Consider the following 24,938-nt stretch of genomic DNA (forward strand, 5'->3'; position numbering starts at 1 on the left):
GAGGGAATCATGTTGTTGCAGGATGCTCTCAAAGTATTTCAGTCATCTTTTGAAGATTCTTTAATGGGGGCATTAAATCAGATGCAGAACAATTTAATGGAACAGATAGGGGGATTAAAATTTAAGCTTGATGGATTAGAAAATGGATTGAAGGACATAAAAACGGATATGACAAAGTTGACGCAAACCAAAAATCCTATTGATACAAAACAAATACTAAAGGAGCAAGGTACAGGCGACTTGGAAATTAAACAGGAAGAATCAGAGAACAGGATTACTAGATCAGACATGTATAAGGTAAAATATACTTCAAGATTTTTAAGCATATCAGAAGAAACAAATGAGGATTTATTTTGTTCAGTAGCGGAAACATTGATCCCCATGCTGGAAAAAGAACAAAAAAAAAGCCGAAAGGGAAATTGAATATATTTATAGGTTAAACTCTCTAAAGCTAAAGAAGAATGGTTCACTTAGAGAAATACATTCAAGAGACATAAGGAAACAGATCAAAGATGCAGTTTGGAGAAGGGAAAGGGAGCAACTTATTAGATTTAGAGGTCAGAAAAATAAAAAAATGAAAGAGATATTATGGATAATTAGGCATTTAACTCCAAAACCAAGAGAGGTTTTAAATAACCAAGAGAGAAATTGGCGTAAACAGAAGAAATACCAAAAATGGAGGATTCATTAGGAAAGTATGGAATTTATCAAAATTACATAATTGGATAGTACTGCTGAATGGAATGCCAAAGCAAATAGTTAGATTAATGGGGCAGGTCATACAGACGGTTAAAGGTGTATGGAAGAAAGGTATTATGTAAGGTGTCGAGCGTCATCGATAAAATATCTTTAATGAGTTTTCCTTGAGTGTAAGTGAAAAGGATAAATGGGTTTAATTTGTAATGCAATAGTGAAGGTGAATGCATTAAATGGCGAATAGAGATAATGGAATTTGAATGTATATATAATCAGTGAAAACACTGCCTTCGACTTCTGTTTTAATAATACTTTTTTCTTTTGTATGGTAATGGGCTTGTACACAATATATTAATTTAATAAACTATAAAAATATTGGGAGGAAAAAAGGTAACTGAACTGTGCACAGAACTGACTAATCTAATACAGCAGGCAATACACTATCTAAAAGCATACAATGCCATAGAATTCGGCAGAGATTGCTTTAATGTCGAGTATAGTCACTTGGATGAAAACAACTATTAATGCGAAGTGTTATAGCAAAGAGAACATATTTTACCCGTTCATTTAGGCTTAGCTGATCGAAGGGTTGATGTTTTGACGTTCTTCTCCAGGGTGGATGCTGGAGATAGTTTCCTCGTTAGACTTACAATCTACATCCATTGAGTCTACATCCATTGAGTCTATATTCACTGAGTGTAAGTTCATCAGCAGGGCTTCACCCGATTCTACGTCGTCTGCAGTGAAGATTTTCCCTTGGTGGGCCACCATCAGTTTTCCTTTGGCCATCCATCTGTAGTTGATTTTGGGTTTTTTGCAGAGAAGAGGTGGTCAGTTTTAGAGCTTTCCATATTTGCAGAGCAGCCGGAGGAAGGTCAGGGAAGACCAGCACTTTTGAGTCTTTGAAGGGGAGAAAGCTTTTTTCCTTTGCTAGGTTAAGGATGGATCTTTTCACTTTGGTGTCAGGGAAGGTAACCACGATGTCTCTCGGGAGTGAGAACTTGTTGATGTTGACAGGTCCCGAATGAACAGCTTTTGTGATGAATAGAGATATGCCTTCATCTAAGGTAACTAGAGATGTCAGCTGCTGTCCAATAACAATAATTAAATCAGAGGAATATTCACTGCCCTCTTTGATCCTACAAAATTTTAGATTGTTTTGTCTCACGGTCCCTTCAAGCATAATAGTGCGTTCTTGTAAGTTCATTATGCCAGTCTGCACCTGTTGCCCAGACTCCTGGTTTAGCAGGCTATTATTGTATGCAGTTTCTGCAATCTGCGATGTTGAGGTAATGGCTGCCATTAGTTCCGAGATTTGTTCCATTACCAGTTGTAGCAGTGAGGCTATTTTTGTTGAGATTATTTGAAAAAGAGATGTTTCCATCGCTTTTAGAGACTTTTTCAAGGATGCATTCAGCAATTCATGTAAAACATGCAAGGATGAGGCCTCTGGTGCCTGGCTTTCCTTCAATTTGGTGGCAGCGGCAACCATTTTGGGCATAGTCTTACCGCTTGAGTCGGTGGAGGCCAGGAGCCCTTTTGAAGAAAAATACAAATGCTGGGGTTTCAGAGGGCTTTTAATCGGTATACTCGAAGTCAGTCCAGTTTTCTCCGTTAGCTGATATTTGCAAAAATAGCAAAAAAGCGTTGTGGAGAAAGAAAAAAATGGAAGGAGGGAGACAGAGCATGGGATCTGGTGTCCTTCATCTCTTGATGAATCACCACATCCCCAAATGCCATTTACTTGACTGGGTCCAATCTAAAGCACTCATAGGGCCAGAACAAATTGGCTTTTTCAAGAACAAATCAACCTTAGATCGCTGCTTAATCTTGTCCACCTTGGCTGAAAAATATATGAAATCAAGTAATAAAAAACTACTTGTGGCCTTCATTGATTTAAAAAGTGCTTTTGACTCAAGAGAACTGAGAGACAAATTGACTAATCTTGGAACTGACCCACGTCTTTTTCTTATATATAAAAAAAACTTCACACAGCTACTACGAGTCAAGTTAAATATTCTCCAGACAGAAGGCTGACAAACAAAATTTCATCTAAGAAAGGCATAAAACAAGGTCCTTGCCACATTTCTATTTAACCTTTTCCTCTCTGATTTGGCTAGCTTCTTGGAGCTTGTTAATGGTCATTCACCCAAACTAGGAGGCCAACCAGTACCTATCTTCTGATGTGCAGATGATACTGCAATTTTATCTTTCACCAAAATTGGTCTCCAAAGATACCTAGAAGCTTTCAACAATTACTGCCATGCTAATTTGCTTAAAATTAACTATACCAAAACAAACTTAGTAGTATTTTCCAAAAAATGGACCCCCTTCAGATGGCATATGGGGAATGTCAAAATCCAACAAGTTAAAAGTTATAAATATCTTTGTGTCACATTTAACTACAACCTCAACTGGGCAGCTCATAGAAGTAGAGCTATAAAACTGGCAAGGATCTCCCTTTCCTAAGTCTTTTTTCTTTACTAATGGCAATCAATATGTCCCTGCTGCAATGAGAATACTTAACTCCAAAATCCTACCTCAGGTCCCGTTTGGAATCCTTATTTGGTTCAATGCCCTCAATTGTGTTGCTGAAAATATCCAAACAATTTTTATCAGACAAATTTTGAGTGTCTCTATATGTGTGCCTTATTTTACAATCTGCTCTGAAGTTGGACAAAACCTAACTGAGATCAAAGCCTGGATTTTAACATCATGCTACTGGCTCAGGCTCTATTTTAGAACTGGGCCAGGCTCTCTCTTATCTCTTTTACAAAAAGAACTGCACTATGCTTCCTGGAACTCCAAGATTATATCTAAACTAAGCCAATTTGGTATCCCTCTTGATGATTTATCATTATCGGAGGAATCTTATATTTCTAAATTAATCAAACAATTACTTGACATTGAGCAGCAAAAGCTATTCCCCACCCAAGCCCATATCTGTTCTCCTGCTATGCCCAGTCTCACTAATCACTTTGGGAAAATGCCCCAATAATTTTATAATCTTGATATTCCTCTCCAACACAGAGTCTTTCTTCTGGCAAGGGTTAATGCATTCCCCTCTAGAATGCTCTATGGCAGATACCATCAGATCCCGAGACAAGAACGGCTATGTCCTTGTAGTCTTAACTGTCTGGACACAATAGAGCACATAATTGTAGAATGTCCTCTGTATGAGTTACCCTGTGAAAAACTGCTCTTAACTTGGCTCTATCCCAAAAGATATCTGAATACTAAGTCGAAATACAAGTTTCAAGTTTGTCTTGTATTATATTCCCACATACTCATTCTAAGTAGTAATTCTACATCAATTTTCTGCAGCTGTATCAAATTATGCTTTGTTTAACTCCAGACCCAGGTTTGTATTTATTACATATTAAAAGAAAAAAGGGACACCGGCATAAATACTGCAAAACAGATCAAAGGAAAATCTAAATCACAAAATTAAGTTTATAAGAATATTCAGAAGAACATAATATACTTATTAATAATATTATCAGCTGGGTTCCACTATGCATGAATAGGAGGAGTTAGTAAACATGGACCTTCCCTGGCCTCCTCTTCGCCAGTATGCCTCAAAAAGCCTTTGCAAAAGGGTGGAGTCGTCTCCTCAACAAATAACCTATGCATCACAACAGACTGTAATGAGAGAAAATTAGACAACATCTGCCCTTGCTCTATAGCTACACTGGCTCAACAGCAGCGGAAAGGGGGCAAATTTTTGTTCAAGAGGGTCCCTGTTATGTATTGGAACTGGAGTTTGCCCTTAGGGCCAGCAGAGACCTGGCTGAGCTTGAGACCCTAAAACAATACCCACCTGGATTCAGGAAGGAGGCCCATCAGGGATGTTAGGCCAGTTATTAACCTATAGCTGTGTGTAATGGGATTATAGTAATGGGATTTTGGGTGGGGAGGTTTGCATGCATATAAGCAGGGCCATTGGTCCTGCCAGACAGTTCTGTTCCTATCTCACTATGCTGAATCCCTGAATGAAGAGCAGAACTCACTATCTCTTGGTGGTCATGCTTTGAACCCAGTACATTTTAGTCCCCTTAGTGGAAGCTTTTCAGAGAATGCAGAGCTAGGGAAATTTTGCTTGAGTTAACTTGTTCCACTTGTGTGTGGTAAGACTCCATCTTATACATAGTTAATTTAAGAGCACGTATGACATCCCCAACCTCTTCTCTCTGTTTTTCTTTCCCTGTCTGATAGAGCAGCCCTAGTGGTCTGTTTTCTTCTTTCCTGAAGAATTCTGGCTGTCCCACCTTGTCACACGATAATGTTTTGGTTGTTTGCTCAGCCCAGGAACTTGAGGGAAGGATCAGGAGCCTGCTGTAACTTAAACAACTTAAATAGCACTTGTGGCATTTTGAAACTCAAAAATAATGAACTATTTTATTCAACATAGAGGGGACAAATCAGTGGTTGAAATTTCTGTGGTAAAACCAGCATACACAGAAAGTAGTTCTTATGTTTCAGGCTAATGAGAGTTTCTTAAACATTCCCCAGTGACTTAAATCTTCAGGATGAGAGGCTTTAGCTCCAGTGTTTTTCTCAAACACTTCAGTACACTTTCTATGAATATTCTCTGACTTTAAGTTTCCAGAGGGCTGGAACACTCTTTCCAGTACCAAACCTCTTCTCTTGAAACATCAGTACTTGTCTTTTTAACTGGCTCTTAAGATCTCTACGCAGTTTCTAACCACACCAGACCAAGAATCTCTGCACTCTTCAGAGTTAGCTCCCTGTTGAGGTAGGGACTAGGTAGGGAATCTTCTCTCCCTAGAAGATCTATCCCTTTTTCTTGGCCTGAATGGAAGTTTTCACCCACTTCCCAAACTTTCTTGCCAACTTTCTTCTCTGTGTTAAACTGCTATCAGCTAAGACTGAAATCAGACTGTCAGTTCTCAAGTCAGTCAAGGCAGAAATCTGACTGACTCTTACCTCAGCATGCAGCTCTCTCCAGACTTTCTCTGCTCAGCTGATGCTAACCAATCAGATTGCTTGGGGCAGCCTGACACTCAAGGCTCTCTGTTTCTGTGAAGAATTAGCCCTTCACAGTCCCTCAGCTGTTTCTATAACACTTCTAAGCTTTTAAAAGTGCAGTCTGCCACAGCATGTTTCAAGAATTTCATAAAAATCAAGCTTGCTTTCTATATGGAAAAGCACTGATCTGATAGCATTAATAAATGTGCTTTCAGTATTGTCACTGGCTATATGAAACAGTCATAGGTCATTTTACAATGGTTTCTCACACAACTTTCCTTGAACAGGTTCACTTACTTTACCTGTTTGCTTATTTCAGTGATGTTTACCCATATTTTGTTTAACCCCTTATCTCCAGTTTCAATCTTCTCCAGGTGCTTTTGTTTACTGAGCAGATCTTCAGACAATCTAGGGATTTCTTGGATTGATGATTTTTGATTAGACTCCACTAGAATACAGAAGCATTAGTTAGTCACCAACACATACAATGTCTATTTCTTGCTGGTGTAAGTATACTGTTTTCATAACTAGAACTGTCTTACATTTGAATGTTGAAACACTGCACTGAAGTAATTACACTTTGCTCCCACGTGTTCATGACTGACAACCAAAATCTTCAATATAACCTATGTGTGCATGTCTGGTTTTGATGTCCATTTTAACTCTTGCCCACTGCTTCTCTTCAAGTACATATATTAGATAGCTCCAGACCAAAAATAAATAAATAATCCTCATTCAGGGTTTGACTGAGTTGACAGTTCTTTTCTTTTAAACAGTCTTGCTTGTCACAGGCTTTATTATTCATAACTGTTTTGACTGCTTGAGATATCAGAAAGTTTATTACTATTCTTACTTTCATTTATCAGATGCTTTTGAGCAGAGAATATCTCCCCCACCCCAAACTCATCATGTATTGTATCCTATGATTGTGTTCTACTAAATGTGCCATATTGTGCTAGCAGAAGAGGCTGTCATTAGTAGAAAGGAATTATACGTTCCTAAACATAGGAAAAAGTATTGGATAAGGATGTATTTTATCTCATATGTTCACTTTATGCAGAACATATCATAAGGAAAGATGGATTAGATTAAAATGAAGGTGGAGTGAAAACTAGTGGAAAGAATGTTAACAATCTGAGATATGCACACGACACTTCATTACCGGCAGAAAACAGTGAAGATTTGAAATGGCTACTGATGAAGGTTAAAGCAGAAAATGCCAAGTAGGATTATAGCTGAACATCAAGAAGACAGAAATAATGACTACTGAGGAATTACACAACTTTATAAAAAAGAAACTGACATAGTTCATTGTTCTGCAGCAAGCACTTTCCTGCATTCCAGTTATTGGGATAGATTATATTAGGCATCTCATTCCTTTTAAGCAAATAGTCTGAAGACAGCAAAATATCAGGATTGCTTTAATGAACTGAGTATAATATGCTAATGTTAGCACTGAGGTGATTGCAGCCTGTGGAATTTCACCTTTGTTCAATCACTTATGCCATATCATATATTCGCTGATACAAAACTACCAAGTTAGCTCTACATGAAATGTACATTGCTCCATCTCATACATGATAAGAAAACGCAAGTATGACTAAAAAGCACATGACAGCTGCTGTGAATATAGCAGAACACTCATACTACCTGCTTTCTCAAAATAACTTGCTTCTAAAATTGATAATCAGACTTCAGAAAATACTGCAGAAGCCACCTACTGACTAAAATCCATTGTAGGGTCTTCAAAAATGCCTAGGTATCAATTTAATTCAGTTAAATAAGAGTTAGTGGCGGGAAAGCCAACCAAGTTAGATATAATAGGTTTACACTCTGAATTTTAAAGTGCTACTTATTGTACATACTTTTCCTAGCATAGCAGTGCCATTAAACTTATATCCACCTACTTTCAACTGTTTAAGTCTGGACAGAACTATTCTAAATTAGTCTAGAACAGGGGTGTCAAACATGCAGCCTGGGGGCCGAATCAGGCCCCTGGAGGACTCTTATCAGGCCCCTGAGCAACTGGCTCTTGTCTGCTTCCTTCTCCCTCTCTCTTGCTTCCTTCTGCATCTCAGCTCGCTTCGCACAGGAGCTATAGAGCAAAACCTTGATTTTCTCCATTGGTTGAGACCAGGCCTGGCTCATGGGAGTAGGCCATGTAGGCAGCTGCCTAGGGTGCTGCATGGCTTACAGGGTCCCGCAAGGCGCTCCCACCCCACATGCCAGCTGGCACAGCTCTGCCTTTTTCCCCCGCTCAAAACTCGGGCGGAGGAGAAAGGCAGTTCAGCCTCACTTCCGGGCTGCCTCCCATGCAGCGAAGGCAGCCTGAGAGTGACGATGAACCCCTGCGCCAGTTCTTTCCTCTGGCTTCACTCTCTGGCTGCCTCCCCTGCAGAAAAGGCAACCCAAGAGTGAAGAGGATGCCCCGCACCAGCTCTTTCCCCTGCCCGAGATTTGGGCGGAGGAAAGAGGTGGCTCAGCTTCACTCTTGGGCTGGCTCCCCTGCAGGAGAGGCAGCCTGAGAGCGAAGAGGATGCCCTGCGCTGGCTCTTTCCCCCGCCCGAGACTTGGGCTGAGGAAAGAGGCAGCTTGGCTTCGCTCTCGGGCTGGCTTCCCTGCAGGAGAGGCAGCCCGAGAGCGAAGAGGAGGTCCTGAATCAACTCTTTCTTCCGCCCGAGACTAAGGCGGAGGAAAGAGGCGCAGGAAGGTTGAGGGGGGGAATTTGCATAGAGGGCTTCTCGAGAGGAACCCTCCCTGCAAATGGCACTGGGGGCCCTCCCCCACTGGAGGGGGGCGGAGCCTGCTGCCCTTCCAGACTTTGCTCCCGAAGTCTCCCGAAGCTCAGGAGTCCTCGCCAAAGTTGGGGGGGGGGACAGTGACATCATTGGGATGTCACTGGTGTGCGCTTCGCACATGCTAAGATAATGGGGGGGGGGGGCAGAGGATTGCAGTCTGACCTAGGGGCGCAGGCACCCCTAGCACCGGGCCTGGTTGAGGCTCCTCCCCCTCCTGGTTCCTGGGGAGGGAGGGAGGGAAAGAACCAGAGCTTCCTTTGCACAGCTCCCTGGATCGCATGGGAGAAAGACAAAGAAAGTACTTTAAGACCAACAAGTGCAAACTTTTTAGCATGTATTATTTTAAGGGTTTTTAAAAAAATCTTTAGTTGTGTTTGTCTGTGTCCTTTAAAAAGTTTATATCTCTACTACCTAATCTTAAATAGGTACACATGGCCCAGCCTGACATAATAACAATAATAATAATACATTTTAATTTATATCCCGCCCTCCCTGCCGAAGCAGGCTCAGGGCGGCTTACAAGTACATCGTACAATGATAGAACAATAAAATTCAAAGCGATTAGCAATTAAAATACAATTACATATAAAACAACATTTACGTTAATAATACAAAGCCACAACAACATAATATGGTGCTAGTCTTGATGTGCGTATAAACATCGTTTTTATGGTGATGATGCAATGGTTTCACCTTAAAAGGCCAGCTGACAGAGGACAGTTTTGCAAGTTGGTCGGAACTGATTAAGGTCTCGTAGGGCCCATACCTCCTCTGGTAGCTGGTTCCACCATTGGGGTACTGTTATCGAGAAGGCCCACTCCCTTGTCGCTTTTAGTTTGGCCTCCTTTGGCCCAGGGATTTTCAGCAGATTTTGTGAGCTAGATCTCAGTACTCTCAGGGGAACATATGGGGAGAGACGGTCCCTAAGGTAGGCAGGTCTTCGGCCATATAGGGCTTTAAAGGTGATAACCAGCACCTTGTAACGAACTCTGTACACAATTGACCCAGCCTAGCCCAACAGGGTTTTATTTAGGTCAAATCCGGCCCTCATAACAAATGAGTTTGACACCCCTGGCCTAGAAAGTATAGGTTTATATAAAATGTAATCAAAATGTGTAATGAAAAAAAAATATGATTCTAAGTTCTTGTGGTGGACTATTCAAATTTTCAAGAAATAAATGCACTTTTAAATGTAGTTCTCATTTCTTTAGCTTTAGAAAAATCCATTTCCAGGGCAGACAAAAGTATTCTCTAATTGTAGGTACAGTTCCGACTATGTAAGAACTATATCTTTCACTTTCATCATGACTACTAGCATGCCTTAAAGAAACCAATTTACAGACTTATGATTTGAAGATCCAGGTCACCTATCAGCAATGGTGGTTCACTGTAAAGTTTCACAACAGAAAATAAAACATTTCAACCAATTAAGTGGTACATCCTCCCTTACTAGTTCAACAGTATTGGTTTGGAAGTCTAACAAATACCACCAGGATTATGTAAAGCAAAAATTATGTAACATATATGGATTGTTTTAAAAAAAAGCAACCATAATTGCAGTGATCAACAGCATCTATACCACAACATAGTACAAAATAAGTTCCAGAAATATGTTTCTGAAACTGATACCTAAGACCTCAGTTTGATTTGTTGATGGGTGGAAGTTTACGCAATGCTTTGGTTTTCCAAAGATGCCAGTGCCAATATATTAGGTAAGCCTAGCAATTTCCAAGTTACAATTAATATTTTTCACATGATTGTTCCTAGGAACTGTGTCCACATTTTATTGATTTGTAAACACTGCGTGGGGGAAATATAATCACACATATATAAATACAAGTTTTAAAAATCAGGTTCTGAATTCACTTGAATGGCTACGCAGGTCTGATTACAATCAAAGCTAAAATTCTTATTTATATGTCTGTTCTCACAGGGCAGAAGGATGTTGTAATCATCAACATGATACGAATTAATATGTAACACGATAGGACACTAGTGACCTATTTGGAACAGAATTAAGTTCTATTGAAACAGATGAGTTTATACTATATCCATGACACACAATATGTTCTTTGAGTGTGGTAAAATTAGTATGTCAGTTTTTAGGGCTTTTGCTTTTTTAAAATTGTAACTACGGTATATATGTTATTCCAGCGGTGCCAAATGTTTGGTCTGCAGGCCAGAACTGGCCCACCCAGGACTTTAATCAAGCCCGCAGGGCTCTTTTCACCCCCTCCCCCTCCTGTCCTCACTCTTTGAAGTTCCAAGGCTGACCAAGTTCCCTGGCTCTCTGCCTTGTCTTTGCTGGTTGCAGCAGGAATCAAAGCTGCAAGGAAAACATGGAATGCATTTTCCATTAAGGTCTCTGTGCCCAGACAGATAGGGCCCAGAGACCTTAATGGAAAATCCATTTCATGTTTTCCTTGCAACTTTCTCTGCACTGCAATGTATTTCAACAGAGTAGAGATCAGTTTCACTTTCAGCATTCTAATAGCCAGCTGAAGCTCATGCTTCCTGGAGTTGTGTCTTTGCAAATAAAGTCTTGATGCTTTGAGCCAGCTTGTCTCTGCTCAATGGACTTGAGCTAGTGAGTACTCTAACCTGGGAACCCACAGCCAAAGGGGGATATTACACTGAAGAGCCATTGCCAATCTGAGTAGATGGGGGGGGAAGAGAAGCTTGCAATGCCATTTAATTGTTTTTCCATGCTTAGAGCATTTTATACCTTTAGTTTCTACTGTGATCCTTGTGCTTTTTCTTGATGTTTTATTTTAAAAATGGCATTACTAAATCCCATTATTCCCCCACCTTTTCATTTTAAACAACATATTGCAAAAGTTTTAAGCATGTTTGTATTTTAAGTTTAAAAATATATTTGTGTTTGTCTGTGTCCTTTATAAAGTTTATATCTCTGCTACCTCATATTACATTTTATGACACACATGTCCCAGCCCCACAAAGTTCCATTTGTGTCAGATCCAGCCCTCCTAACAAATGACCCCCCCGTGTTATACTGTCTTTAAATGCTAGAAGCACTAATCCATCAATAATTCCAATATAAAGTTTTGAATTTGTGTGAATGTTTCAATCACACATTTTTTCCCTATGCAAACGTTCCAGTTCAAGTACTTGTTGTGATGGAGAAATAAAATTAAGATGGCACACTTTGAAATTTTTGGTTACAGAATACAACACAAAATAAATACAACAAATCAGACTGCCATCTATTTAGTGCATCTGTAAATTTTCCAGTTCATTCCACCCCCACCCAATGCTCCCTCTAAGCTATCTTGTGAGCAAAAATTCTACTTCTTGAGCTACTAGCATTTAAGTTGTGAGCAGGCGTTTTGGCTATTGCATAAATTATCCTTTCTAAGCTAAGACAAAAAATGTTTGAGCTGGAGGCTAATGAACTATGAGCTAGTTCACACAAACTCAGCTTAGAGGTAATTCTGGGCTGGATCCATCAATTCCCCCTTCACACTGCAGACCCTCCCCATGACATTCTTCAGGTGCAGGATTTTGTGGAGATCAGTGGGCTGCAGTGGGAGAGGGGAAGCAGGAAAGTTCCATTCTCCCATGAGAAAATTTAGTCCGGATTCAACCCACTATTTGGTACTTTGTTTCTACTGGTCATACAACAGAGAAAGTGTTTAGGGAATGGATGTTCCTAAGCATTTTCCTCCACTTTATGACATTGGTCTTCACTAGACAGTCTACTGGAGATTCTATATGACATAAGCATCCAACCAACTTCTATGGATCTTTGATTGTTTATTAAATGTGAAAAAGAACTGAAAAGCGTTTAATTGATTATGTGTGTTAATCAGTCCAACGATGCATACCACATTACGGAGACTAGGTACAAATTTTCAGAATACTTCAAAAAACAGACTTAATGTTTGGAAAATCTAAAAATCTGAGAACAGAAGAAAGATCCCATTGCCTTTACAATATTTCCTAAATAAAGGCATATTCAGTAAGATTCACACAGGCAAACGGAACTTCTGCCTTCAAAACATAAAAGTATTCTTTTCTGTTGTATATGTGATTGATACTAAGCCTAATAATTGGAGTTCTTGCCTGGCTCATTGGAACCTGTAGGACCGAACTTGGGGACTCTGGAACAATGGGCAGTAGGATCCAAATCCCTGCTGCCCTGCTCCAATTGAAGAGGGACCCCTGAATAATTAATGAATACCTCAATAATAATAATAATGGAAAATATGGTTGTGCCTTCAAAAGAGAATGTCTGATGCAACATTCAGAGTGACTGTTAAAAGGCCCCTCAGAGGAGCTTCTGCTTAACAGTTAAAACCAGACACGCTAAGGGTGTGAATCCAAGATAACAGGGGCCCCGCAGAGAAGGAGCGTCTTGCTGATAAACAGAGGGACAGAGCAGGGGAAAACTACAAGAAATTACTGGAAGGAAAGCAGGAGGTGGAGCATTTGAATTAGATAAGAGGGGGCCTGTCTGCTTGTTTTGGGGATGAATAAAAATGGTCAGAAGGCTGATGATTTTAACTTAGCCATTTTGAGCTTATGCTGACAAGTTCTACTTTGATGACAAAGTAAAATACCTCGCTTCAAACCAAGCAATGTGTGGGGCTTCGTTATTTACCTGCTACACAATCACAGGCCCCTGCTGGTTTGAATGGTCCAACTGAATGCTAGTGTGGGAACCTGGATTGTATATATAGTTGGCCCTGTTGGCCCAGCAGCCAGTCTTTTGAGTGCAACCCTATATGAATAAAGAGCTATGTTCACTACTACCTCACCTCTTCATTGCATGGAACCCGGTACATTATATTTTCCTTACAGACCATTTACTTCCAGGTATTTGCAACTTAAACATGGATCTGGATCAGCTTAAAACATCTGGATCAAGGCGGCTCAGTGGGACTGATGCTGTTAGACCTACCGGCTGCGTTTGGTACGATTGACCATCGGTTGCTGACCCGCCGCCTCACCAACGCAGGGATACAGGGCCTTGCAATGGCTTTCCTCTTTCCTTGATGGTCGGAGACAAAGGGTAGTGATTGGGGGAGAATTGTCCCGGAGGCATGCGCTTAATTGAGAGGTGCCTCAGGGGGCGGTGCTCTCCCTGATGTTGTTTATATGCACCCACTTGCCCAGATTGTCCGGAGGTATGGGTTGGGTTGCCACCAGTATGCTGTTGACACCCAGATCTATCTACTGATGAATGGCCGGCCTGTGTCCCAGAAAATCTGGATCTGGCACTGCAAGGTGTGGCAGATTGGCTCAGGCTGAGTCGACTGAAGTTGAATCCAGTGAAGACAGAGGTCTTTTGCCTGAGTTGTGGCGGTCTGGGCAGGGAAATTCCCTTACCAGCATTCGACGGTGTGCCACTGACAATGGGGCACAAATTCAAGAGTTTGGGGGTGCTGCTGGAGCCTGCCCTGACAGTTGAGGCCCAAATAGCAGCCACTGCCAAATCTGCCTTCTTCCATCTAAGGCGGGTGAGGCAGTTGGTCCCCTTCCTGGAGCACAACGACCTGGCAACAGTGATCCATGCTACGGTCACCTCGAGGTTGGACTACTATAATGCCCTCTACTTGGGGCTGCCCCTGTGCCGAACCCAGAAACTACAGCTAGTGTAGAATGCGGCAGCCAGGCTGTATTGGGGCTTCTCAGGTGGGAGCACATACAGCCGGGGCTGCAGGAACTGCACTGGTTGTCAATAGTGTACCGGATTCGTTACAAGGTGCTGGTTATGGCCTAGGACCTGCCTACCTTAGGGACCGTCTCTCTCCACATGTTCCCCAGAGGGTACTTCGATCTGGATCACAAAATCTATTTTTTTTTATTTTATTGATTTGATTTATATCCCGCCCTACCCCAACAAAGCGGGCTCAGGGCGGCTCACAGCATAAAAGTTTTAACTATTTATTTATTACTTTCCATTTATATCCCGCCCTCTCCGCAAGCGGACTCAGGGCAGCTTACAACATCATAAAAACAATCAATCCAATAAAACATATAAAACCATAATTTACATATATCAACTTTAAAACCATTCTATAGCGCTATTTCAGTCCAGTATAGGCGGTATTGACTTCTCGACTATGATCGCCAGCATTCTGTAGGATGTCCGGTGGCAGCACTTTTGCAATCAAACCGCAAAAGCCTGTTTAAACAATTCGGTCTTACAGGCCCTGCGGAACGCAGACAAATCCCGCAGGGCCCTTATAGCTTCTGGGAGGGTGTTCCAAAGTTTTGGTGCTGCCACCGAAAAAGCCCTGGATCTCGTTATACATAGCCTGGCATCTTTTGGGCCAGGGGCAGACAACAGATTTTTTATCCCTGATCGCAGTGCTCTCTGGGGGATATATGGGGAAAGGCGGTCCTGTAGATAGGCAGGTCCCTGACCATAGAGGGCTTTAAAGGTTAATACCAACACCTTGAAGCGAACTCGGAACACAACAGGCAACCAGTGCAGTTCTCTCAGCACTGGCTGAATGTGCTCCCGTCACGGCAGCCGCATTAACAGCCATGCCGCAGCGTTCTGCACTAGTTGTAGTCTCCGGGTTAGCATCAAGGGTAGCCCCATGTACAGAGCATTACAGTGATCTATTCTTGAGGTGACCGTAGCATGGATTACCGTCGCTAAGTCGTTGCGCTCCAGGTAAGGGGCCAGCTGCCACGCTTGCCGAAGATGAAAAAAGGCAGATCTAACAGTGGCTGCCACCTGAGCCTCCATTGTAAGGGAGGACTCAAGAAGCATGCCTAAGCTCTTGACCTTAGGAACCGGTATCAGTGGTACCCCATCAAGGGCCGGCAGCTGGATCTCTCTCCCCGGACCGCCCCGACCCAGGTAGAGAACCTCCGTCTTCATCAGATTCAATTTCAGCCGACTCAGTCTGAGCCAAGAAGCTATGGCTTGTAACGCCAGGTCTAGATTTTCCAGGGTACAGTCAGACTGGCCACCCATCAATAGGTAGAGCTGGGTGTCATCCGCATATTGATGGCAACCCAGTCCGTACCTCCTGACAATCTGGGCAAGGGGGCGCATATAGATATTAAATAGCATCGGGGATAGGACCGCTCCCTGCGGCACCCCACAACTAAGAGAGTGCCTCTGGGATGCTTCCTCCCCTATCACCACCCTTTGTCCCCGATCTTGGAGAAAGGAGGTCAGCCACTGTAAGGCAGATCCCTGAATCCCCACATCGGCAAGGCGGCTAGTCAGTAGCTGATGGTCAACCGTGTCAAAAGCGGCTGACAGATCTAATAATAACAGCACTGCTGAGCCGCCCTGATCCAGATGTCGCATAAGGTCATCTATGAGAGCGACCAGAACTGTCTCCGTCCCGTGACCTGGCCGGAAGCCGGACTGGAATGGATCCAGTGCGGAAGTGTCCTCCAGGAATCCCTGCAGCTGAATCGCCACTGCCCGCTCTATGACCTTACCCAGAAAGGGAAGGTTTGACACCGGCCGATAGTTCGCCAATATGGCAGGTTCTGCTTATGGTTTTTTTAAGAGGGGATGGACCACTGCCTCTTTTAGAGGTGTGGGAAAGATCCCTTCGGTCAGGGACCTGTTGATAATGTCCTGTAGTGGTTCACGCAGCCACGTTTGGATAGCCTTTATAAGCCAAGACGGGCACGGATCTAACCTACAGGTCGTAGGGCGCACAGCTGCAAGGATCCTGTCGACTTCCTCCAGACTGAGTGGACCGAAGGAGTCCAGAATTGGACCAGAAGACGTGCTCGGTGCCCCAAGTTCATCTACTGTATTTATTATGGCGGGTAAGTCGTGTCGGAGCGACGAGACCTTATCTGCGAAAAAGCTCGCAAAAGCCTCACAGCCTATTTCCAATTCTCTATTATTTTGTTTGTCCTGCGGCAGTTCTGTTAATGACCGAATTATACTAAACAATTGTGCTGGGCGCGAGGTCGCAGATGCGATTCTGGACGCAAAGTGATCCTTCTTTGCAATCCGAATAGCCATCTCATAGGTCCTCATAAATGACCTTTATGATGTTCTCGTAGCTTCGTCACGAGCGTGGCGCCATTGTCTCTCTAGTTGTCTTAACTGTCGCTTCATTGATCGCAGCTCCGGGGTATACCATAGAGCGGATCGTGATCGAGGATGAAGAGGACGTCGGGGAGCGATTTCGTCGATGGCCTCGGAGAGCCGGTTATTCCAGGTCTCCACTAGCTCATCCAACGAGTCGCTGGTGGGCCAAGGATCCCGTATAGCCATTTGAAGCTGCAACGGGTCCATCTGACTATGTGGGCGAGCCAAAATCTGCTCACCGCCTAAACGGGACAGGGGTAGCATGTCCACACGGGCCTTCAGGGTCTGGTGGTCAGACCATGGCACTGCCTCGGCAGATATCTGACCCACTGCTACTCCCGCCGCAAAGATCAGGTCTAGTGTGTGTCCAGCCTGATGCGTGGGCGCTGTTACATATTGGGAAAGTCCTAGTGCTGCCATGGAAAGCACTAGGTCCATCGCATGAGTGGAAGCTGCATCCTCAATAAAATTCAGAATTAAAATAAATTAATAATTTACATAATTGAAACAACTAATATATCGATACATCAATCAATGTCAGCGTGCTATCTTATAGACTTCCTTAGTAATCCCCGGGCCGAAGGAGGCCAAACTAAAGACCACCAGAGAGAGGGCTTTCTCGGTTGTGGCCCCCCACTGGTGGAACCAACTGCCAGAGGAGGTGAGGGCCTTGCGGGACCTTGCTCATTTCCGCAAGGCCTGTAAGACTACTCTCTTCCAGCTGGCTTTTAATTGACGCGCAGCCTACATCATAGGAATCTGGAGAAATGCCGTCGCCACCGGAAATATACAACATCTGATGAGATTAGCACCAAACCTATTTGAACTGTTTTAAACTGTAGAATTTGTGATTTTATAATAGAATTGTTTTGTTAGTTTTGTTAGTATGATTTTATGTTGTGAGCCGCCCTGAGCCTGCCTTGGCGGGGAGGGCGGGATATAAATCAAATAAAATAAATAAAATGTGTGAATGAACAGTCTAAATGGGTAATAAAGGATAGAAAAGTATGTGCTCTCCTTACTTTAGGATTATAAAAAAACCCTTTTCTTTTAAAAGGCTGCCAACGTTTGGACAGTGAACCCTTGATCTTGCTAGCTTACACTAACTAGAAGCAAATATTCCAACTTTCTTCTAGAATATCAAGAAGGCAGATGTTTGAAGTGAGTACTTACTGGTTCGAAACCTTTCCTTTAAAGCATCCAGATCTTCCTTGAGAGCAACCTGCATCCATACTAAACCAACACAAGCTACCACACAAGCAGCCAGAATAACAAAAGCACATAATGGGTAGCAAAACTTGCAGCATCGCAGGTAGTCACTCCTAAAATAAAAAAAAAAAAATCAATTGCTGAACTTCACTCTTAAGTATTACACAAAGATGGGACAACTAGATTCAATGTAAAGAACATAATATAGTATGTTGTTATTGTAATGAGTCAATGAAAAACAGCTAAGCAAATTCAGGGCATTCTCTGGGAAACACTGTTGTATTAAGCTGTTTTTATTAAGCTTTAAGTTGTATTTGGTACTTGGGAGGGGCAACAGTGTAAGGGCTTCTAGTGTCCTAGCCCCACTGATGGACCTCCTGGTGGCACCTGGGTTTTTTGGCCACTGTGTGACAGAGTGTTGGACTGGATGGACCTTTGGCCTGATCCAACATGGCTTCTCTTATGTTCTTAAGCATTAGTGTTAACAAACTCTTGGCTACTTAGCACCAAAAAAGGAGAAGCAATATTCACATATAACACCTGGATGTGTAAGAATATTTTAATATGAGAAAACCACTTTGATGCATCTTTAAGTTCATATTCTTCAAACCCCCATCAAATCACATCATGTTCTAAGCATGATCCATTACTTTCTTCACTTTTCCTAATGTTCCAATAATTTAGAAACCCGATTTTTCAGAACAGTAACAATGTCTACACTACTAAACCATTTCTATGTATTTACATCGGATTTTTTTAAAGCAGTAACACAGTTCCAGTTGGCTTGGTGATAAGGGGTGTGGCTTAATATGCAAATGAGTTCCTGCTGGGCTTTTTTTAACAAAAAAAGCCCTGGATTTACATCAGTGAACAAATGCAGAGTTTACTGCTTTACTTACTCCATGTAATACTAACCAGGAATTTCTTCCAGGGCTTTACCCATACCATCTAAAAAACATTTAACTTTTGGAATCAACTTAAATTTATTATATTATGGTTTCTGTACTATAGCTGCTTTCTCTGAAATCTTAACTCTTTGGATCTCTAAAACAAACAAGTTACATACTTACACACACACACATATATGAATGAGTAATAGAGTGTCACCAGCAAAATTGCCCAGCATTACGTGTTGCAAATACTGACTTCAAAGAAGAAAGTGTTAGCAGTATTATTTTGATATCCCGTTGATTCACTGCTAACCAGTGTAGGGTGCCAGAAGTACAAGATTAAATTTCAAAGCAAATTGTTATATCCTGTCCTATGATATGAACGTATAATTACAATGACTTCCACAGGTTATTTTCTAAATTGCATGTTATGTTAAACTACTTCCTTATTGTGAGCAACAATTCATTATATTTAGCAGCCTTTTGGAAGTTTCCTGAAAACAGGTTATGTGTATTTTATTTTATATTTTACAAAACTTGCACCCCGGCTTTCTGTCATCACAAGGCCCATCAAGGTAGCTACCAAATTAAAGTATACATAATAAAATCACATTTTATAACCTTTAAAACCAATAACTCCCCATATCATTAAAACCAGAACTAAAATACTCACAAAAACAATAATTAAAACACTGGGAAGGAGAGATCACTAAGGTATCCCTCCTTCCCAGATCAAATGAAACAAAGAGATCAACTGAAACCAAGTTTTCACTGCTTACAAAAAGATGACAACAGAAGGGTACAGATGAATCTCCCTGGGGAAACAGTTTCAGAGTTTTGGTGCCACTACCAAGAAGGCACTCTCCTGAGTTGCCACCCACCTAATCTCAGAAAGCTGGTGAACCCAAAGCAGAGCCTCTGAGATTGACCATAGTGGTCAGGTATCTTCATAAGGGAGCAGGCAGTCCTTCAGGTATGTTGTTCCCAAACTAGATAAGATTTTGAAGGACAGCACCAGAACTCTGAACTGTGCCAAGAAATAAACTGGGAGTCAGCGTAGATGGGTCAAGATCAGAGTGATGTGGTTCCTACGTCTCAATTTGTTCAACATCTTGGCTGCAGCATTCTACACTTACTGAAATTTCTGAATACTTCTCAAGGACAATCTTATGTACAGCACATCACAGTGCTCTAATTTAGATGTAACTAGGGCATGCACCAAAGGCCAGGCCTTTTCTGTCCACAGCTGCCATCTATTTATCCAGCAGTAGGCTTGGTCCAAGAGCACCCCCAGACTACAAACCTCTCCCTCAAAGAGAAACCTAACCCTTAAACACCTTAAATCCCAGGTTAGGTTTTCCATTCTCTAGTAGCACTTCCATTTTACAAGGATTCAGTTTAATAGTCTGCCTCATCGGTTCAGGGTTTCTACATCCTCCTTGAGTTCAACTGGAAGCATGAGATAGAGCTTTTATCCACATAATGGTGACCAGGGGTCGTTTTGTAGAAAAATAGGTGGTGGAGCTCATCCAGGGATTGTTATGAAGCTACAATACTATTAAATGGACAAGGAGGTGGAACTCTCAGAAGGAGGAAGAGGAGCTCTCAGAAAGGTTCAGGAGCTGTGCTCCTGTGAGCTCCCACTGAATCTGAGGCCTGATGGTGACAATCCAGACCACATGACCTCAACCAACTTTTTCATGTAGATGTTAACAAGCACAGCAGACAATCCCCAGAACCTCCGCTCTCATGTGTAACGAACTCCCGAACAATTCCTAGTTATAATATCTCACTCCAACCTCAACCAACCCAAACCACTATACCTCACTATAAACCCTTGCTCTCATCCCCATTTCCTCGTTGAATCCTAGAGCCTTCGTGTCTCACCCGCTTCTGCTCTTTGCCTCCCTTCCAGGGACACTTGCCTCTTCACAGTCGCCACTTCCCCCCCCCCCCCTTTCTGGGTCTCACTTAGCGAAGCGTGAGCGGGTGCCTGGTAGCCCAAAGCCGTCGCCGTAATCCGGGTCCGAAGAGCTGCAGCTACTGCTTTCGGCGGACTCCGTGCGCAGGAGCCGGTGGCCCGAGCCAGAACCTTTCCTCGGGTGCTTCTTCTTGCGGCCGCCCCCGCCACTCCCGCTGCCCCGCTCGCCGCTCCCGCTGCCCAGCCCGATGAGGGCGTTGAGCTCCTTGCGCTTCTTCATTCTCTTGTGCTGGGCAGGACTCGGGGTAGCCGAGCTCCGTAACCCGGGAGAAGCTCCCAACACCGGAGCCCGGCTCGCCAGCTTCGGCGCCTCTGTTTGCCCTGCAGTCTCAAAGCGGTCCGCGCGGCTTCCTCAGACGCCGGGGGTTGCCCCGTTCTTGCACCTTACCGGCCACTGGACCCGCCAGAGCCATGGCAGCTGAGGAAACTGAGCTCCGGCTTCACCACTCTGTACTCGCCCGCCCACCTGTCAGCACAGGCCGATCTTATTGGCTGAAAATATTAAGGAAACCGAGCAGCATCATTGTTGTTGTTCAGAGTTCGCCTACTAGCGTCAGCTGTTCTCATTGGACAAGAGGACTTCCGCTTTGCCTCCCGCAGCCGGTATTGGCGGTTCCTCATCAGACATAAAACAATAATCTAACAATTTCCGGTTTAGGTGGATTGGTCAAAGGTCAAATATTTTGAACAGTAGAAATTGAAAAAATGCCACAGAAACCTGCAACATGAACTTCCGCTAACTTGCAATCCGCCATTAGTTAGAATTCTTTATCGGGTCGTTCTATCTTTCGGCGCCTCTATTGTGAAAACTATCTCTTATGGGATGTCATATCAGAAAACCGGTGTATTTAGAACGGAAAGGCCCGAGAGGACTGTAGCCTTCATTTATTTCTGACGTTTGTAACACGTGATTGGTTGCAAAGAAGACTAGCAGCAAAATGTGTAAATTTTGCATAGAATTTGAGCTTGTAATCTTAAATACTGTAACCTCATATAATATTTGTCTAATGTCAAGAACGCCTACTTTGAGGGACCAACCAAGACCACAATTATAACGACTAGAAGTACATTTTTAAGCCCCCTGATTTGAAGCAAATTAACGGGTCTGTAGATCCAGAACCACAAAAATCAAGCCTCCACGGCTTAGTGGCGCCTCACCAGTGCAAAAAAAGGATTCCAAAACACGGATCCTCATGAATTCATATGATTTTTTATGGCGAAATGAAATCAAACCATCATGCAGTACATCCTGACCTAGACTATAGGCAGCGCCAGAAAAATCATGCCTCCATGAATCCATGGGGCCACAATAGTGGAAAAACACGTTTCTGAACCATGGATCCTCATGATTTTTGCTCTGGGCCACCCCAAGACCACCATCCGATCACACATGTCCATGGGCAGACTTTGCACCACAGAAATCATGGATCCATGGCTTCGTGGCAGCACCATGGACCAAAAACTTGGTTTTGAAACATGAATCCTCATGGATCCTCATGATTTTTGCTTTGGATCCCCCCAGGCCCACCATCCAATCATATATAAGGTCCATGGGAAGAGCTTACACCACAGAAATCAGAGATCCACGGCATCGTCGTAGCACCCTAGACTGAAAACTTGGTTTTGAACCACAGATCCTCATTGATCCTCATGATTTTTGCTTTGGGCCACCCCAAGCTCACCATCCAGTCACATATAGGCTTCCCAATCCCCAGGTCCCAGAGGGGGATCCCCTGGTTTTACAGGCTTCCCCCCTCCCCCAGCCAGCTGGCCGGCGGGGAAGCCCCGCCCCCAGAGCCATCATGCACCTCCATGAACGATTCCCATAGGGAATGATGGGGAATTGAACCGTGGGTATCGGGGGCTCTGGGGGGGCTGTTTTTTGAGATAGAGGCACCAAATTTTCAGTATAGCATCTAGTGCCTCTCCCCAAAATACCTACCAAGTTTCAAAAAGATTGGACCAGGGGGTCCAATTCTATGAGCCCCAAAAGAAGGTGCCCCTATCCTTCATTATTTCCTATGGAAGGAATGCATTTAAAAATTTGTGCAGTCCCTTTAAATGTGATGGCCAGAACTCCCTTGAAGTTCAATTATGCTTGTCACACCCTTGCTCTTGGCTGCGCACCCAATGTCTCCTGGCTCCACCCCCAAAGTCTCCTGGCTCCACCCCCAAAGTCCCCCGATATTTGTTAAATTGGATTTGGCAACCCTACAGGTAGCAGAGAGATAAACTTTATAAAGGACACAGACAAACAGAAATATATATTTTTAAATCCTTAAAATAAAAAAAATGCTTAAAACATTAGCACTTGTTGGTCATAAAGGTGCTTTCTTTCTATCTCTCCTGTGCAATCTAGGGAACTTGGCAAAGAAAGCTCTGGCTCTTTCCTTCCTTCCCCAGGAGACTAGGAGGAGCCTCAGCCAATAGAAGGAAGAGAGGCTTGGCTCAGTAGCTCTGTTGTGCAATTGAGAGAGCCTGGCAAAGCAAGCTATTCCTCTCCCCCTTCCTCCCCAAGGGAGGAGCCTCAGCCAGTGGAGAAAGTAGAGACTTTGCTCTATAGCTCCTGTGCAACTGAGCAAGTCTGGCAAAGCAAGCTGTGATACCAACATGGCTACCCACATGAGCAAGAGAAAGCAAGAGAAAGGGAGAAGGAAGCAGAGGACAGCCAGTTGCCCGGACCATGACCATGACCCTTTCTTCCTATGAAATCTAAGGGTGGTGCTTAAAAATAATACTGATTTTTTTCCAAGAGCAGTAACTGTAGCACTACACAGAATTCACATGCTGTTGTTCCTTGCCTGTTTTAGATGTTCAGATTAAAACTTGAGATCTGTTTAATATTGGGAACTGAATTTGCACGAGGCTTGTTCCAGGCAGAGAGCCCTTTTGCTCCCAGGGCATCTCTCTGTTTTTGCACAAGTTGCCCTGGAGCTGCGAGTTGGCATGTGTTCTTCCACAGCAAGCAAGATCTCTTCCAAGCAGTTTCTGCTTGCCATGGGAGAACAGCGCGCCAACGTGCAGCTCCAAGGCCACTTGTGCGAAAACGGAGAGAAGCGCCGGGATCAAAAGGGCTCTCCACGCGGAACAAACCCTAGGGTGAAATCTGTCTGAATGTGTTGGTTCAATCCACAGCAAACTTAAGCTTGCTTTATTCTGTCCTATTTAATACTCCTGGTTCAGTGAAGACAGGTATATGGTAGGAACCATATGAATGCTTTGTTTGCCCTAGCCTAGAAGCCAAAATTGGCAAATGCAAAACCATTAGGGTTGCCAAGTCCAAGTCAAGAAATATCTGGGAACTTTGGGGGTGGAGCCAGCAGACTTTGGGGGTGGAGCCATGAGACACTGGGGTGGAGCTAGGAGCAAGGGTGTGACAAGCATCACTGAACCCCAACGGGAGTTTTGGCCATCGCATTTCAAGGGACGGCACACCTTTTTAAATGTCTTCCTTCCCTCCACTTCTCTGATTTCACCTCAGAGAAGAGGCGTGCAAAACTTTGGTTGGATTTGCCTGTGATGGAACTCTGCTCTGATGCCTCGGGGAGGGGGGGGGAATCATGTGGGACGTTCTCAAGTTTTTTTGTTTGCAGCTTTACTTTCCGAGCCCCCCACCCCCGCCGCATCGGATTTCCATTGCTGCATTTACAAACGCTTCCTAAACTCAGCGCCAAATCCCTCACTTTTTTACAAATTTTTTACAAACAGCAGGGGATCCCCCAGTTTTACAGGCTTCCCCCTTCCCCCAGCCAGCTGGCCGGCGGGGAAAACCCCACCCCCACAGCCATTATGCACCTACATGAACAATTCCCATAAGGAATGATGGGGAATTGATCTGTGGGTATCGGGGGCTCTGGGGGGTAGAGGTGTTTTTTGAGGTAGAGGTGTTTTTTGAGGTAGAGGTGCCAAATTTTCAGTATAGCATCTAGTTCCTCTCCCCAAAATACCCTCCAAGTTTCAAAAGTATTGGACCAGGGGGTCCAATTCTACGAGCCCCAAAAGAAGGTGCCCCTATCCTTCATTATTTTCTATGGAAGGAAGGCATTTTAAAAGGTGTGCTGTCCCTTTAAATGTGATGGCCAGAACTCCCTTGGAGTTCAATTCTGCTTGTCACACCCGTGCTCCTGGCTCCGCCCCAATGTCTCCTGGCTCCACCCCCAAAGTCTCCTGGGGCCACCCCCAAAGTCCCCAGATATTTCTTGAATTGGACTTGGCAACCCTACCATAGACCGAAAACTTGGTTTTGAGCCACGGATCCTCATGGATTCTTATGATTTTTGCTTTGGATCCCCTCAGGCCCACCATCCAATCATATAATGTCCATAGGCAGAGCT

At 43.5% G+C, this 24,938-nt stretch overlaps 1 protein-coding gene across 1 annotated transcript in view; it reads right to left on the reverse strand.

The window, feature by feature from the left end:
• The window catches only part of EFCAB14 (EF-hand calcium binding domain 14), a 51,277-nt gene extending 30,153 nt beyond the window's left edge, over positions 1-21,124 (reverse strand). The window contains exons 1-3 of the mRNA XM_060231778.1: positions 20,595-21,124; positions 17,698-17,846; positions 5,988-6,133 (exon numbers count right to left, since the gene is read on the reverse strand). Coding sequence (XP_060087761.1) covers positions 5,988-6,133; positions 17,698-17,846; positions 20,595-20,824 — 525 coding nt within the window. The 5' untranslated portion in view covers positions 20,825-21,124. The remainder of the gene's footprint in view (positions 1-5,987; positions 6,134-17,697; positions 17,847-20,594) is intronic.
• Positions 21,125-24,938: the final 3,814 nt, after the last annotated feature.

The sequence above is a fragment of the Heteronotia binoei genome, chromosome 2, assembly GCF_032191835.1.
Source record: "Heteronotia binoei isolate CCM8104 ecotype False Entrance Well chromosome 2, APGP_CSIRO_Hbin_v1, whole genome shotgun sequence".
Lineage (NCBI taxonomy): Eukaryota > Metazoa > Chordata > Lepidosauria > Squamata > Gekkonidae > Heteronotia > Heteronotia binoei.